Source organism: Trachurus japonicus, chromosome 17 (genome assembly GCF_045865225.1).
Source record: "Trachurus japonicus isolate A0001 chromosome 17, Traja_1.0".
Taxonomy (NCBI): Eukaryota; Metazoa; Chordata; class Actinopteri; order Carangiformes; family Carangidae; genus Trachurus; species Trachurus japonicus.
In genome coordinates this window covers 37,055,590-37,070,223 of record NC_140923.1, presented here as the reverse complement: position 1 = coordinate 37,070,223, position 14,634 = coordinate 37,055,590, and the positions used below count along the sequence as shown (strand labels likewise).

The 14,634-nt window shown below is 41.3% G+C and overlaps 1 protein-coding gene across 2 annotated transcripts in view; it reads right to left on the bottom strand.

Annotated features, from left to right (window-relative positions):
• dnah9l (dynein, axonemal, heavy polypeptide 9 like) overlaps positions 1-14,634 on the bottom strand; it is a 38,563-nt gene that overhangs the window by 8,668 nt on the left and 15,261 nt on the right. For both annotated transcript variants that reach the window (XM_085805852.1, XM_085805853.1), the window contains 37 exons: positions 13,329-13,496; positions 12,982-13,107; positions 12,805-12,912; positions 12,583-12,714; positions 12,341-12,501; positions 12,006-12,162; positions 11,735-11,880; positions 11,514-11,630; positions 11,289-11,427; positions 10,579-10,671; positions 10,260-10,454; positions 10,017-10,094; positions 9,488-9,620; positions 8,997-9,124; positions 8,652-8,800; positions 8,359-8,509; positions 8,036-8,167; positions 7,757-7,930; positions 7,471-7,675; positions 6,744-6,909; positions 6,201-6,303; positions 5,730-5,867; positions 5,533-5,634; positions 5,113-5,274; positions 4,881-4,964; positions 4,391-4,500; positions 4,069-4,231; positions 3,760-3,883; positions 3,061-3,203; positions 2,775-2,936; positions 2,426-2,485; positions 2,161-2,334; positions 1,916-2,062; positions 1,594-1,707; positions 1,240-1,383; positions 457-639; positions 87-188 (listed from right to left, as the gene is read on the bottom strand). In XM_085805852.1, coding sequence (XP_085661978.1) covers positions 87-188; positions 457-639; positions 1,240-1,383; positions 1,594-1,707; positions 1,916-2,062; positions 2,161-2,334; positions 2,426-2,485; positions 2,775-2,936; positions 3,061-3,203; positions 3,760-3,883; positions 4,069-4,231; positions 4,391-4,500; positions 4,881-4,964; positions 5,113-5,274; positions 5,533-5,634; positions 5,730-5,867; positions 6,201-6,303; positions 6,744-6,909; positions 7,471-7,675; positions 7,757-7,930; positions 8,036-8,167; positions 8,359-8,509; positions 8,652-8,800; positions 8,997-9,124; positions 9,488-9,620; positions 10,017-10,094; positions 10,260-10,454; positions 10,579-10,671; positions 11,289-11,427; positions 11,514-11,630; positions 11,735-11,880; positions 12,006-12,162; positions 12,341-12,501; positions 12,583-12,714; positions 12,805-12,912; positions 12,982-13,107; positions 13,329-13,496 — 5,073 coding nt within the window. The remainder of the gene's footprint in view (positions 1-86; positions 189-456; positions 640-1,239; positions 1,384-1,593; positions 1,708-1,915; positions 2,063-2,160; positions 2,335-2,425; positions 2,486-2,774; positions 2,937-3,060; positions 3,204-3,759; positions 3,884-4,068; positions 4,232-4,390; positions 4,501-4,880; positions 4,965-5,112; positions 5,275-5,532; positions 5,635-5,729; positions 5,868-6,200; positions 6,304-6,743; positions 6,910-7,470; positions 7,676-7,756; positions 7,931-8,035; positions 8,168-8,358; positions 8,510-8,651; positions 8,801-8,996; positions 9,125-9,487; positions 9,621-10,016; positions 10,095-10,259; positions 10,455-10,578; positions 10,672-11,288; positions 11,428-11,513; positions 11,631-11,734; positions 11,881-12,005; positions 12,163-12,340; positions 12,502-12,582; positions 12,715-12,804; positions 12,913-12,981; positions 13,108-13,328; positions 13,497-14,634) is intronic.

Below are 14,634 nucleotides of genomic sequence, written 5' to 3'. Positions count from 1 at the left end.
AAAGACAGAAATAAAATAAAAAAGGAAAACAAGGCATTGAGGGCAGAGAAACAAAAGAAAAGAGAACAATGATCTAAGGAGCTTACAGCCAGTTTCTTTCTGATCGCCTCCAATTTCTCTGCAGCCTCAGCCAGATCGGCATTGGCCTGAGACAAGCACATCCTCTTCATCTCTACCTCACATAACACCTGGTGATACATCAAACACACACACACACACACTTTTCAATTTTGTTTCTGAGAGGTCACAGTATGAGATATTAATAAAGAAATGCTTGATTTAAACCCTAAAATATAGACAGCAGATGATAGTTGTACTTACAAAAATCTATCCAGTGCGGCACAACAGTTTGGGAAACAGAAAACAATCTATTGAACAACCAGAACACAGCTCTGTATAGTTAACAACATCACACAGTGAGTTGGTTTGGACGACAGCTGGTGAAGGTGCGAGTACCTCGTGGAAGCGTACGATGTTGATCACCCAGGCGCACAGGCCTGCAGCTGCTGAGGATTTCTGTCGGACGAAGTCGGGGTTGAACTCTGGGTCGCTGAGGTAGTCGTCTCTGACGCACCTCACCGTGGCCTCGGGGATGTGCTCTTTGTCAAAGTTCACCAGAGCCTGCAGGAAGTCATCCACCTGGATACACATTTGTGTGCAGAGGTGAATGTCATATCAAAGTCACTCTTTATATAATGCTTCTACAGGTCTTTTGGATTGAAAATCAAAAGTGCAAATTGAACAGTGGAGGAAAATAAAAATGTACAGCTCCACGTCATATTGGAAACTGTTTCATGCAGCAGTATTTTCTGACTTTCTTTAACCAGGAAGACGCTTTGCTTTCCTTTGTAATCTCAAGAGCAAGGGAGCAGCAGCACAAAGAACGTAAAATATAGAGGTTATAAAGCATGTACTGTAACAAAGACACAAAGCCAGAAACTTAAAAAGATTAATGCAGGATCGACTAGAGCAGTTTTTCAAATTATAAAACACCAGCAGCCAATAGACCATTCCATAAAAACAATACAACATAAATGAAAACACAGTAAACATAAACATTGCATTCTCTTGTTGGGGAGCTTGGACAAGAGAAAGAATTACAGCAGCAGCAGTTATGTTAAATGTGAAACAATGTTATTTCAGCAGTTCAGGTAATTTATTTGTGATGGACTCTTTGGCTTCTGTGGTAGAAATCCATTAATCTGAGAAACACTACAAGACGTCAGTGTGAAATATCACCTTGCTCATAACCATCTTGGAAGCCTTCCAGCTGCGATCTTTGGGGATTCGGCCTTGGGGAGCGAGAAGCACCAGGACAGCTGCTGAGACGTTGGTGACAATAGCTGGAGGGTTGGGGAACGTCCTCAGCTCTGTCAGGTTCAACTGGATGACAAACACACATACACACACACACACAGATGCAAATCCATGGAGACATCCTTGCCTTGTAAAATGTCTTTCTTGGTTTATTTACACCGCTTGTCATGTCCACATATACAGTATCTTGAATGAAAGAAAACACAACAAATCAAATAAATGACTGCGGCTGAAATGATTCAGCCCTCTGTGTTTACATGTGTAAATGTGTTTTACCCTGTTTAATGTATTGAGAGCTGCATTAGCCGCCTGTAGGGCCGGTTCAGCCTTGGCAAGGTCTTCCTCGGTCTCCTGCTGCTGTTTGGTCACCCTAGCTTGAATTGCTGCCACCTGAACAATTAATCAAAAGTACATGTATGCACTTTGAATGGATGGATGCAGGTTTGATTTATTTCTCTGCCATGAAATGATCCTTCTTGCCTCTCTCCTTGTAGCTCTAAGAGAGGTCTGATCTGAGAGTCAAAATGTGCTGCAGGTTTTCTTATGCTTGTTTATGCCTTCTGCTTTTTGAGAGGCCTCACAGATACACATTCTTTACCCTTTGCTCCTCAGCATCAGCCACAGCCCTCTCTTGGTTCAGTTTGTCCGTCTGTTGCCCGATCTTAGCAATGAGGGCTTCGATGTCTGTGTTCCTCTGCCACAGCTCCACCTCCTGCACTGCCAGCTTGGCCTTCAAGTCCTCTACCTGAAAAGGAAAAGCACAAAACTCACAACGTTTCAGATGCTTAGCTGGTTGAACTAACTTCGGTGTTTATTCAGGCTGCACGGTGCGTGTTTTCTGACCTGTGAGGCGGTCGACAGCAGTTTCTGCAGGCCGTTCTCTAATCTTTCCATCTTCTGGGTCAGCTCTGTGTGTTTCTTCCCCAGCAGATTTCCATACAGCTTCATAAACTCCAGAAAACTCTTCGGGGTGGTGTAGTTAAAGTGCTTTTCATTCTGCTGGTACTTGACACTCACCTGAACGTTGCGGTTAAACAAGACATCCAGACATGATGTGAGTGCAGGAGTCAAGGTTGGTTATCACCCATGGTGCTTTGCAATAACTCACCTCATTGACACTAGTGTGGGCGTAAGAGATGAACTCGCTGATAGATGCCCTCACATTTGGCTGCAAAGGATGAACACACTCTAAGATTTATGGATTTAACACACCAGAAGCCTCTAGATTGATTTTTTTTTTTTGAACAGACCTAATAACACTGACAAGTCTAATAATATTTCACTTTTGCCTAGTTTGTTAATATTGAATATGGATATGAGTAACATACTAGCTTAACTTCCACATCACATACAGTACTGTATAAAAGACAGGTTTTTATTCTTAAATACCAAAAGAGGAGAGGAGGCAGTGGAGAGGTGAAAGAAAGTGAATGAACAGCATGTGAATGTGTTGTTACCTCCAGTCCAGGGATTTTCTCTATGAAGGTAGAGCTGACAGATTGCAGGGCGAGCTGAGGCCAGGGGTGGAACCAGTCTATTGCAGTGCAATTTACCAGAGCTGGAAACTTTCGTGCACGTGTCCGCAATGTGAATCCGACTGGAGAGAAACACAAGACGACCTGGAGGACAGAGAGGGTAGCAGCTGATTTATTTCACAATTACTGATACGGTTAATTGTGTGATACGTCTTTATACTGTATCTTGTGTGATTTGTCCTAATACTTAATAAATAATGTTTCAGACCTTGAGCTGCCTTCGTATCCTCTCAATAAAGAAGCTCCAGCAGTTGTCTCTGCTGTCTATAAGTCCCAGTCCTCTGAGCTCCATACGGATGGACGTCACAATAACATCTACTTCTTCATCATTAAACAGGTCTGGAATATCTCCTACAAGCACAAACATGCAGACTCAGTATGTATTTCCTAATAATACCACAGCTTTTCCTCATACTGTTGCTGATGGCATTTAATGTCACTTTGACCCAATAATTTTGCTTGCTGTCAGTGTGATGTATGATAGCTGCTAACATACAAAAAAATCATTAATAACTCAGTTTTTATTTGGCACTGACATAAAAATATAAAAGAAATTCAAACCAGATTTATACACCAGCCCATTAACAAAATATAAGACTTCAGTGCTTTAGTTTGGCGAGGTTGTTTGGTTGCCTCACCAGCCACTTTGTCCTCAGCAGTCAGTGTGAAATGTGCCTTCTCTTATCTTCAGTCAAATAAATAATAGAAATTAAATTTGGCTGATGAAATTTTCACTGTCGACTCACTGGATTTATGCTCCAAGCGGCTTTTATGCAATAAATTCACACATAAAGAAAGAAAGTATGTTCATTCTTCAGATTTGACAATATGAGCCTTTACACACTGAAGCTGAAACCATTTGCTTATCAAAGGAGAAAACACTCATCCCAGGTCAGTGCAGCCGAACCTGAGGCCAGCATGTCGTTGATGAGCACCAGGAAGCGTTCATCTGGAATCTGGGCGTCTGTGTGAAGGAACACTGTCCCGATGTTCTTCACCCCCACTTTTATATACAGTGCTGCGATATCACTCTGGGTAAGAAGGGGGCGGGGGGAAGAAAAAGGACAAAGAATACATACATTTATATTTACGTATATATATATATATATAAAGATAAATCAAGTTAGAGTGGGGAATAGAAGAAAAGTGCCGTTAAACTGAGGAGCATAATGACATTTTGTATCTGTCGTGCATGAGTGTGTTAATGCATATTTACTTTCAGGTCATTTATGCCATAGCCTTTACGCAGCGTGATCTGGAAAACCTCCAGCATGCTGAGGAAAGCAGCCAGCCGGCACAGACTCTGCTTCCCGCTCCCCCCGACTCCCACCAGCAGGGCGTTACCATAGGGGGCCTCCAGGATACGACTGATACGACACCTGGACACAAACACCAGAATTAACAGTGTGTTTGTGTGGCCTGGGTTTAATGTTTGCACTCATCTGTGTAAATCCAACCTGCATGTTAGTATATGTTTCACTGCTGCTTCCATGCTCTGTGTGTCTGTGTGTGTGTGTGTGTGTGTGTGTGTGTCTTACACATGCTGGATAGCTTCTTCAAACAGTACCAGGTCCATGACAGCGTGCAGCTCATTATAATGCTCCAGTGCATCAGCCAGTGTCTTCTGGAGTTTCTCCCAGTCTGAGGCCTGACAGTATGGCCAAATAAACAAACCTACTTCATTCTCTTGTCACTATGTGGCTACTTCCATATATGTAATGAAATTAGCTTCTTATCAAGACTTGAGTCAATTAACTTTCAATTCAAACCCCATAAAGAAATGAGAGGTCATTAGTTTGCTAATGACAGTGCATTTATCCTCATTTATTTCCTGACAGATGAGACATGACAGCCGAATTTGTGCCATAAGGTCTTTGAATATGTGAGCTGCAGATAATCCACATGCTAAATTGATTTCAGTCAAAAACAATTAAACTCACCCATTTTTATTAGCACAGTTATTAAAACATAGATTGGATGCTTGAAAGGAGCAACACAAAAATCCAAAGTGAAACTGAATGTGTGTACCTGGTGATAGCGAGGCTCTCCCACACCCTGGGCAAAGTGACAGTACACCAAAGGCTGGTGGATAAAGATGGACTCATCTATTCCCTGGAAAAAATTTTAAAAAAAAGAAAGATGCTGAACATGCAACAGAGAATTTCAATTTTTAAGTTGATGTGTTGACTTCAGAGCTGCATTTCAAAATTTTGAACATTTTAAACTATTGTACTACTATGCTATGATGCTTGTTTCTTACCTCAAAATATCTCTTGCCAGTGTCCAGCAGGATTTTATTGAAGAGTTCCACATCTTTCTCCTCCATCAGTTTGTCAGAATAAACCCTGGAGCTCTCGTGGAGCCACAGGTGAACCAGGTCCATGGGGTAACGGATACACTCAGGCAGGGCAAACAGGATGCCCTACGCATCAGGCCAGAGTAAATACCGTGTGATGAGATTAGAGACTCTCAATGCTGAAATGCATTTCCCACATTACCACCCCCTACAAAACTAGTTTGATAGCTGAAGTGTGAAATTAATTATTCATCAGTCACTTATTGTTCGGCTATAAAATTCAGGTTCACTCTGAATCTCATTAAAAGAAGTAAATGGAGCAATTCAACTTGGTGTAGTTTTGCATTATATATCACATACTTGAGATGACTGTGCATGTGTTACCTGGAAGATGTTGGAGAGGTCTCGCAGGTTGAAGATGTAGTGGAAGCGAATGGCTGTAGGGAGGAAGTTCTGGCTGATTTTCTGGTGCAGACAAATAGCTGCCTAGATTGACAGATGGTAGAAATGGTCGTAAAGTTATTGTCACAACTGAGATCAACGGTGTGATAGGTCCGAATGCTCTGACACTGAAGACGTACCTGTATGAGAGTTCCAACTGAGCGGGAAACGCCGTAGCTGAAGCCGCCTTGTAGGAAGTGAGCGGACAGGATGCTGGAGAAGATGGTGGCTAACGCATCGGCACCAGGGAAATGTACTGCAAACACTGAGAAATGTCTCTGGAATGGAAAACGGGGAGATTTAAGAATAATTTACCAGCATGACTCAAAACCTCACCTCAAAACCAGAATTACTTTCTAAAACCGCCTCCAAGACTTTAAATGAGGTTATTTCCAGTATTTATTGCTTCACATCTACAGTATGCTGTTTTTTTGTTTTGTTTGTTTTGCTTGTTTATCATTTCCATGCATACACTTTGCATCTTGTCTTCACAGCTGATTTGGTAAATGTATTTTCTGTGATGTATTACCATGGTAACATTCAGTGGAATTCTGGTTACAGTATAGTATATTGTTTCTATAGTATTTAGTGTAGTGTAGTGAAGTCTGTACCTGTAGTCTGGGGTTGATAGAGAAGCTCCCAGATGTCGGGTTCATACAGGTGATATACTGGCAGTTATGTATTTCCTTCAGCACCAGTCGTTGTCTGTCATACCTACAGTAAAAGACTCACTTTATTTAGTTTCCACATAACTATTCTGTACATTGTATCTACATCTACTATACAGTACACAGTGTTTGGTTGATTCTGTAGTGGGTGGTCTGACTCTGCTCCACTGTGTGTTGGGATCAGTTAAGACACACAAACATGGTGGAACAGAAAGCAGAGGAGAGGAGAGGGACAACATCACAAACGGCAGCAAAATGCAGAAGAGATTCACACTGCACTGAAATGAAACAAGATGCAATTAGGTAGAATGAATAAAATATTTTGTTTTCAATTAGTTTTCCCCTTGTTTTCTTGGGGGGGTTTGGAGTCTCACCAAAGACTGGTACAAACAGCATGGGGGCTGTATAATTCACATTTCATTACTTCAGGCTCAGTAATCCGGGCTTTGAATATGTGTGTGTTCATGTGTGTATCAGTTGTTTTACCAGTGGTTGTAGTCAAGGTGCTGGCGTATGAGTGTGTGCGGCTGGACGGTCCCATAAACGTCCACCTCAGGCATGTTGAGGTCGTCTATGAAGTAGATGAGTCTCTTAGCGGTAGGAGGGGCAAATTTACGACCAGCTTTCTTCTCCAGGGGTTTTTCTAGGACACCTGAGGTCCATGTAATGAAACAGACAGTTCATGAAAGGCAGAGAAAATGACTCATTCAACACAGAAAATGTGTGAATTGCAGAGAAACTGCACCAGCAAGAGAATTAAAAATACAAGGATAAATCAACGAGTCAGAGCTTGTGCTGTTGTGTGAGCGCTGTGAAATTTAACAACTATTTATAGGCAAATGCGGCGAGGCACTATAGTGAGATGTAATACACTGTGACACACAGTTCACACAGGTTCAAAATCTTCTGTGTAGCCTGGCTTTTGCTATTCGCACAGTATATTCTGTCGTACATTTAGAATAGAAGAAGATTTGAAACAGAACAAGGGCATCTGAATAAAGAGATTCACTATTCTATTTAAACAAGAGCAGCCTGTCCTTCTTCTATACAATTCTATAGAAACAGCAGTAACCATGGCACGACTGCCATGGCAAATTGGACATTAATAGATAAAGTAATGATCTACTGTATATTTTCTTCTCTTGCACTCTGACATGGAACATATAAAAAAAGCTTATCAAGAAATATTTGCTCTGATTCCTGTGATTCTTACGCTGCAGCATGGCAGATGTGGTGTAATAGTTGAAGGGGACCTTAGCCACCATGTAGTCCTCCTTCAGCTTGGCGACTTTATCAGACACCAGGATGGTCTTGCCCACTCCAGCGTTGCCCACTAACATAATGGGTTTGCCTCTCTGGAGCAGCAGGTCCATGAAGTATGTCAGACAGATAGTCTCTGGGGTGTGAACCAGTACGGTCTGAAACAGATATCAAGTGACTTGACTAAAGCATGAGTCAATACTGAGTGTGAATACGATGCACTGCGATTCTGGTCACACCTGTAACGGCACATCGGGTTCCAGCTCAAATGGCAGCATTTTCTCGCTCCAGGGAGTAAACTTTTTAGTCTCAGAGTCGATGTAATAGTCAAACACGGTGCCCTGGGAGGGAAACTTCACTGCCCGCATCTCTTTAGACCACCAGCGACTGAATTCAGCACGATAGTCATTCAGCTGAAATGGGTGTATTAGAGAACATATTAATTAAGTAATTACAAGCAAAAGAATGATAGTAACACACAAAGTATTTCTTCCAGCAACCATTCAGTCTCCACGCACATGATCCTGGAAGAGAGCCCCGCCAAAAGCCCAGACACAGGCGAAGACAAAGTAGATTTCATAGAGTTCTCTGGGAGAGTCGGCTGGAGTGTTTTCCTTTGTCAGCAGGCAGTCCAACAAGGAACACAGCGTCTGATTGAGCAAAACGCACCAGTGCAATAATTGGTTATACAAGATACAGTGACACAGTTTTGACAGTATACGAGAACATAACACCGACATTCATCGACTGGCTGAGTAACTCTGAGACGATGCCAGAGGTATGTGACAGTGATTAAGACTCCTTGCCCAAGATACAAAATGAGGCTGTTGTGTGTCCTCACCTGCACCATGCTGTTCTCTGGTATGGGGGTGATAGTTCTCAGATTGCAGCGCACTTGCTCCAGACAGTATGGCACATACTTATCAAAGAGAATGGTGAGATTGGCCCGTTCTGATTGGGCCTGGCGGGTGTCTATCCAGCTTGTCACATAACTGAGAGTATAAATAAAGACAGCACAGTTTAACCAAAAAAAAAACAAAAAAAAAAACAATTTCAGAGAAGTGACGAAATAGAAGTTGATGACTTTAAACGTGCGTCTGTGTGTGTGTGTGTGTGTGTGTGTGTGTGTCTCACGAGCTCCAGCCAAGGTCCTGTGGGTTGACATAGAGGATTCCTGCTCTGGACACAGTCGCTGGAGTAGCAGCCCTCAGATGAGAAATCTCAAACAGTAGACGCATGGAGGATGACAAACTGATCCTCTCATTGCTGGCAAGAGTCAGTACCTGAATACAGGAGTGGAAAAATGAGGTTTGACAGAGCTTAAGCAGCATATACTGAGATATACACAGTGGCTGCAAAACATGATCAAAATGAATGAAGACTCTTTATTGCTGTTTGGACTCTGGGTGTGTTGATATATAACTGAAATCGCAGCATTAGAAAAATGGAAAATGTCACGGAGGAAAAAGAGACTTTCACCTTATTGTCATCCATAACTGTGTTGAGAGACTCGATCCACATGGGGTCAATATCTCCATCCAGAACAATCCATTTGGGTCCATCATGGCCCACTGAGGTCAGCTCCCTCATGGTAGAGGAGAAGAGACCTAATGTAGTGGAGAGTAAAACAGCAATTACTGCATATATTCCTTTTTTTTTTAAAACATTTGTTCTGGTGCCCTACCATCACTTGGGCAATGTCACAAACTATCTATTCAATGTTGTCCTAAAGCTAACCCATGTAATGGAATCAAAGTCAAACTATTATACATCTAAACTATTCAAAGCAGAGCCGACTCTGAACCAGAAAAAAATTACAAATTCTAATTAATTCTGAGAAGAGGCTCGGGAATAAATTATGGTCTTGGCACCAAAATAACTCCCGCTTGACAGTGACCTAAAATTTAGAGGAAACACTGGTTCCCTTGATCATCACTTATTTATTATTAGATTCCTTGTATAATCCTCACCATCTTTCCACTCTCTGGTAGCTGGATGCAGATACCCAAACAGCTCATCCGTGGTCACAGCTTTAGGGTTCATATCGCTCCATACAGTCTTCATCTTCATGTTTGCATAGGTTCTATGGAGCGTCTTCAAGATCTGATGAATAAACACACTGTTAATCCATGATGACACCATGTGCACCACATGTTTCCATAACAGAAAATCTCTAATTATCACTTTGGATGGTAACAGATTTGAGAAAAGTGAAATTCAACCTTTCACTTATAAGAATACTCTGCAGCAGTGGATTTGAGTGGACATAATAAATCAAAAAAGATCCTAACATAACAGTATAGTCTTATATTAAAAATCTATGTGCTTGGGTGTGAGGTTCCCCTCTTATATAAAATGGCTTTGAAATAACAGTGTATGAGACAAAACAGTACTTTGTGTGTTGTCCATCCAACCACACAAAACCACATACATATACAATACAGATATGCTGTAAACTATGTATGTAGTTTGGGATACAGTGGCTATAAAGAGGTTAACCTGGCTCTTTCCAGTTCCTGGTCCGCCAACTACAAACACAGAGTGTCTGACAGCCAACAGCTCCTCCAGCTGGGTCACCTGGAGAAACAAAAACACTGCATCATACTTGATTTATGATCATATAAACACTATTAATTACGCATTTACATTTCTTTCTGACAGATCATAGACCTAAACTATAATTCTCAAGCATAAATTCCTGTAAACACATCAATGAACAGTTCATTCATCTTCATTCATCACCTTAAGTATGAAGTTCTCCTCAGGCTGCAGCCGCAGTTCACTGACTGACTGGCGAACAGCGTTCTCCAGCTCAGGGTCTCTTTTCCTGGGCACGTCCAGCTGAGGAAACAGGTCACTGATCAGCCCGAGGAATATGGGCACGTCGCTGGTCACTATCTTTGGCAGGTTGAAATCCCTCAATGCCCGCATGAGCACCTGGGGAGAAAATGACCGTTTCCATGTTGTGAAACAATGTACTTCCTCAAATTTGTGGAAAATACACTCTTTGATGATTCAGTGTGAATGATAGCTCACGGCAGTGATGAAGATTGATGCATACCTGCTCTTCAGGCCTGCTACGATCCTCTCTTTTCAGAGATCCTGCCACAACCAAGACTGACTTGATGGCCCTTAAGCCCCAATCATAATGATCCTGACAGATAAAGGAACAGAGGTATGGAAGTCATCAAACAAGCATGACAATACATAACATTTTAAATGAAATTAATGCTTAGTGAAGGTCTGGGAGGCCAATATAAATTGAGCAATTATATGGATAATAGAGCACATAAGAGTAATTAGCCTGAACATTATGCTGAAAATAGAAAAAAGTGAAAGAATGATAACCTTATTCAAGAGCACCTGTTATTTTTCTTCATATACGGTAAATTCACCATGATATACACAACGCAGTTGATTAAAGTGGTATATAAATAAAAAGGCTGCAGTGATTAATCATTATCTTGTCAGCCAGGGACATGGTGAGCATCTAATGAATGGGCAAACCACATTTCAAAGTCAGGAAAAAATGTCATAGCCCCACTTAGTGCATTTCTTTCCACTACAATTAAAGTGGAGCCAAAAGTTGAATCATGTCTAGAAATGTAGGGTTGCATACTTTCTCGTCTAATATTAGAGTTCTCTGGCTGAATTAAACTAACAACATCTTTACACCAGAGACTTGTGCTCACATGGAGACGCATCTTAAAATAGCAAAGGGGATAATTATTGTAGCTTCGCTGTCTTGACAAATTGCTTCTATGTACTTACCTGTTTGGAGAGCAGCTCTTTACAAAGTGTGTAGAGGCTGATGAATTTGCGTGCAAGCAGACGAGCATCTATGAAGCCTTCTGCCACCAACATGATCTCACAGATCAGCTCGAAGTCTGGGATCACCATGGCACAGGGTCTTAAGAGTCAACAAATCATTTTTGGTTTTAGTCAGCCATCTTCAACAGGAGTTGTTTATCTTCTAAATTTCTGTTTATATCAGACCTGAATAAAGCTTTGAGGTTCTCTGGGAGTTCGGCCCTGCCAGCGTAACCAGGGTTCAGAGTGATGAAGATTCCCACTGTTGGCTTCAGCTCAATCTCCTCTCCCAGGAAATGAAACCTACAGTATGGACAGTAGACATTTTTTTTTAGAAATCATGGAAAAGAAGTGTGGGAAAAACAAAAAGTGTAGTCTACAATGCAAGTTATTATTTCTACATCTACCTTTGCTTCTTGTTGCGTACAGCATCCTGTATAGTTTTGACCTGCACAGCCACCACAGACAACACTTCCACTGAAATCCTGTTAAATTCATCAAAGCATCCCCAGACGCCTGTCTGAGCCAGACCCTTGTAAATGTTACCTATGGACTGAAGAAATGCGATAAGGAGACACAGAGGGAGAGAGAGAGAGAGAGAGTAAGGGTGATATTAATAAATGATGTAAATGTCACATTCATGGACATTGTGGAGACCATCTGAACAGCCGCTGCTACCTTGTAGTCCATCTGCTCCGAGCAGTTGAAAACATATACCATGATGCCCAGGGAGCGGCCGAGGTCCTTAGTGGTCTCGGTCTTACCAGTGCCAGCTGGGCCTGAGGGGGCACCACTCATAGTCAGGTGGAGGGACTGCGTCAGGGTAATGTAACATCTATTGGAAGAAAAGTTATGGTATAGAAACAGATGAGATACTAATGTGATAACTTTGGATTCATTGTTGTTGAATGTGGTCACATACAGGAATAAATGATTGTATTTTCTGCCTTCATTAAATCACAGGAGGCCAACGAGGTACACTTGGTAGCATATTGTGCCCTGTGTATGTGTACCTGTCAGTTAGAGGAGTGATGACCAGTCTGTTCGTGTTCCCCAGGTATTCATAGCTGAACTGGAACTGGGCGTCGCAGATGTTAACATAACAGTGTCTGGTTTCATCATCCCAGCGATGACGTAACTGGGACAGCCATGCAAATGCCTGCCCTGTCGTCACCTAAGAGAACACGCACACAGTTAACAGCAACATGAAGGTCTCTAACTGTTGGTGTAAAACTAGATCTAATGTTCGCATTACCTTTTGACTTATGAGACTGGCGACCACGTCTCGAGCGTGGACATCAATGGTACAGACAGTCATAATTTTCTGTCTGTCTCCGGGTGTTTGATCTCCCAGCAACATGTGGATCAGTGAATTTAGCTGTGTGATCTAGAAAAGCAGAATTCAGCAAACATGACTGAACAGTGTCGACTCTACAACCATCACCCTAACAATAACTTCCCAGTGTGTTAGCACTACCTGTTTTCTGTTGTAGTCTTTGAGGGCCGTCTCAAATCCCTCCTCCACCCTCTCGAAGGCAATGCCCACATCTGTGGCCCACCACACCTGACTACCAGTCAACCCTACCTATGAAAGGAAGGAAGAATTGATTATTTCCATATTTGTAAAGTTTAAGTGGCACATACACAATCATACCTGTGCAGGATAATCAAAGAGCCACTGGTCTCGTGGTTTGTCTTCATAGGCAGCTACGGCCTCCTGGATCTCCTTCTGAACCGTACAGCGCATGGTGCTCTCCAAGGCACTTAACCAACACTCTGCCTGAAGAAAGACACAAAAAGTCAATAAATGGAGCAGTCCATGTTATAATGTTTGGAAAAACCTTTAAAATTATTGCAATAGACAAATATATTTATACTTTATATGACAATATTTACACTTATAAGTTGTTTTTATAGCTCTACCATAGTAATGTGATAGTTGAATGGTGATAATTGCAATTGTACTTGCACACACAGAAGTAAAATGGTGTTGTTCAGTACCTGTCCTTCACAGACACACGGCTCAGAGAACGGAACATACTCTCTCTCTCGGCTGTACATCCCTATAGCAACTGCCTCCTCATCCTCCTCCCCTCCTCCATCTTTGTCTGAGTCCTTGAAGCGAAGATCTGCTATGTTGTCAAAGAGCTTCAGCAAATGTCTGGTCACCTGGAAAACACACAAACACACTGACTATGCCTCCGTTTCCTAACCTTTAGAAATGTTAACAATAAGCTCTTCCTATTCTAAAAGACTATTACAAGGCAGCCCAATTTAGGCCTTTAATAGGCTGGTGTACTCCTAGTTACAAGGCTAGATGGAAAAATATTGAACAAACAATGGGAAAAGGATTTCCAGTCACTGCGTTGATTGGGGATCCATCACTACACAAACACCTTACTGATCAAGATAATCCATGGATCACTAATTCATTAAAGCTTTTGAGTGATGTATCAAAACAGTCCAATTTAAAAAAGACATTTGAAATCTTGAAATGGTTTGCTTATGACCCACAATTTACACCTAGTCAACACGACCATAGATTCAAGGATTGGACAAATTTATAAAAAATTATGAACCTGAAAATGATACTCTACAGGTATTTGTAAAAGCTTATAAAGACGAACCTTATAAGAAGATAATTTCAAAATTATACACAAGTCTTCAATCATTTAACAAAGAAAATACAGCTAATGTAAACTCAAGATGGGAAACTGAAAGCAACATCATAATTTCTCAGGAAAACTGGAAGGAAATTTTTAAACAACAATGGAAAACAACAAATTCTCCACTCTGGAGAGAATATACATGGAAAAATGTCATCCGCTATTTCTGCACTCCATATCAAAAGAGATCATATTCCAACCAGACAGAATGTTGTTGTTTGTTGATGTTGATGTTTTTGCTTTAATTTGTTATATTTGATGGGTCTAGAGGAACTGGAATGGAGGAACAAAGATAAATACTTGCTGGGAATATTACTGGTAGCTTGTAAGAAATCAATAACGAAGAAATGGCTGAAGAGGGAGGCACCTAGTGTAGATGAATGGATTGATATCTATGTAATGGAAAGAATTACTTTTAATTTAAGAACACAAAAAGAGGTATTTATTGATAATTGGCAAAAATGGATTACATATGTCTCTACCATAAAACCGGGCTTCAGGTAATCTCAGACTGGACTATCAGAATATTTTCTATGTATTTACTTTTTTTCTTTTTTTCTTTTTTTCTCTTTCTCGATTTCTCGACTGGAGGTGTTTACCAGTCCCCTTATGTACGCTTTTACTTTCCCCTTGATACTTTT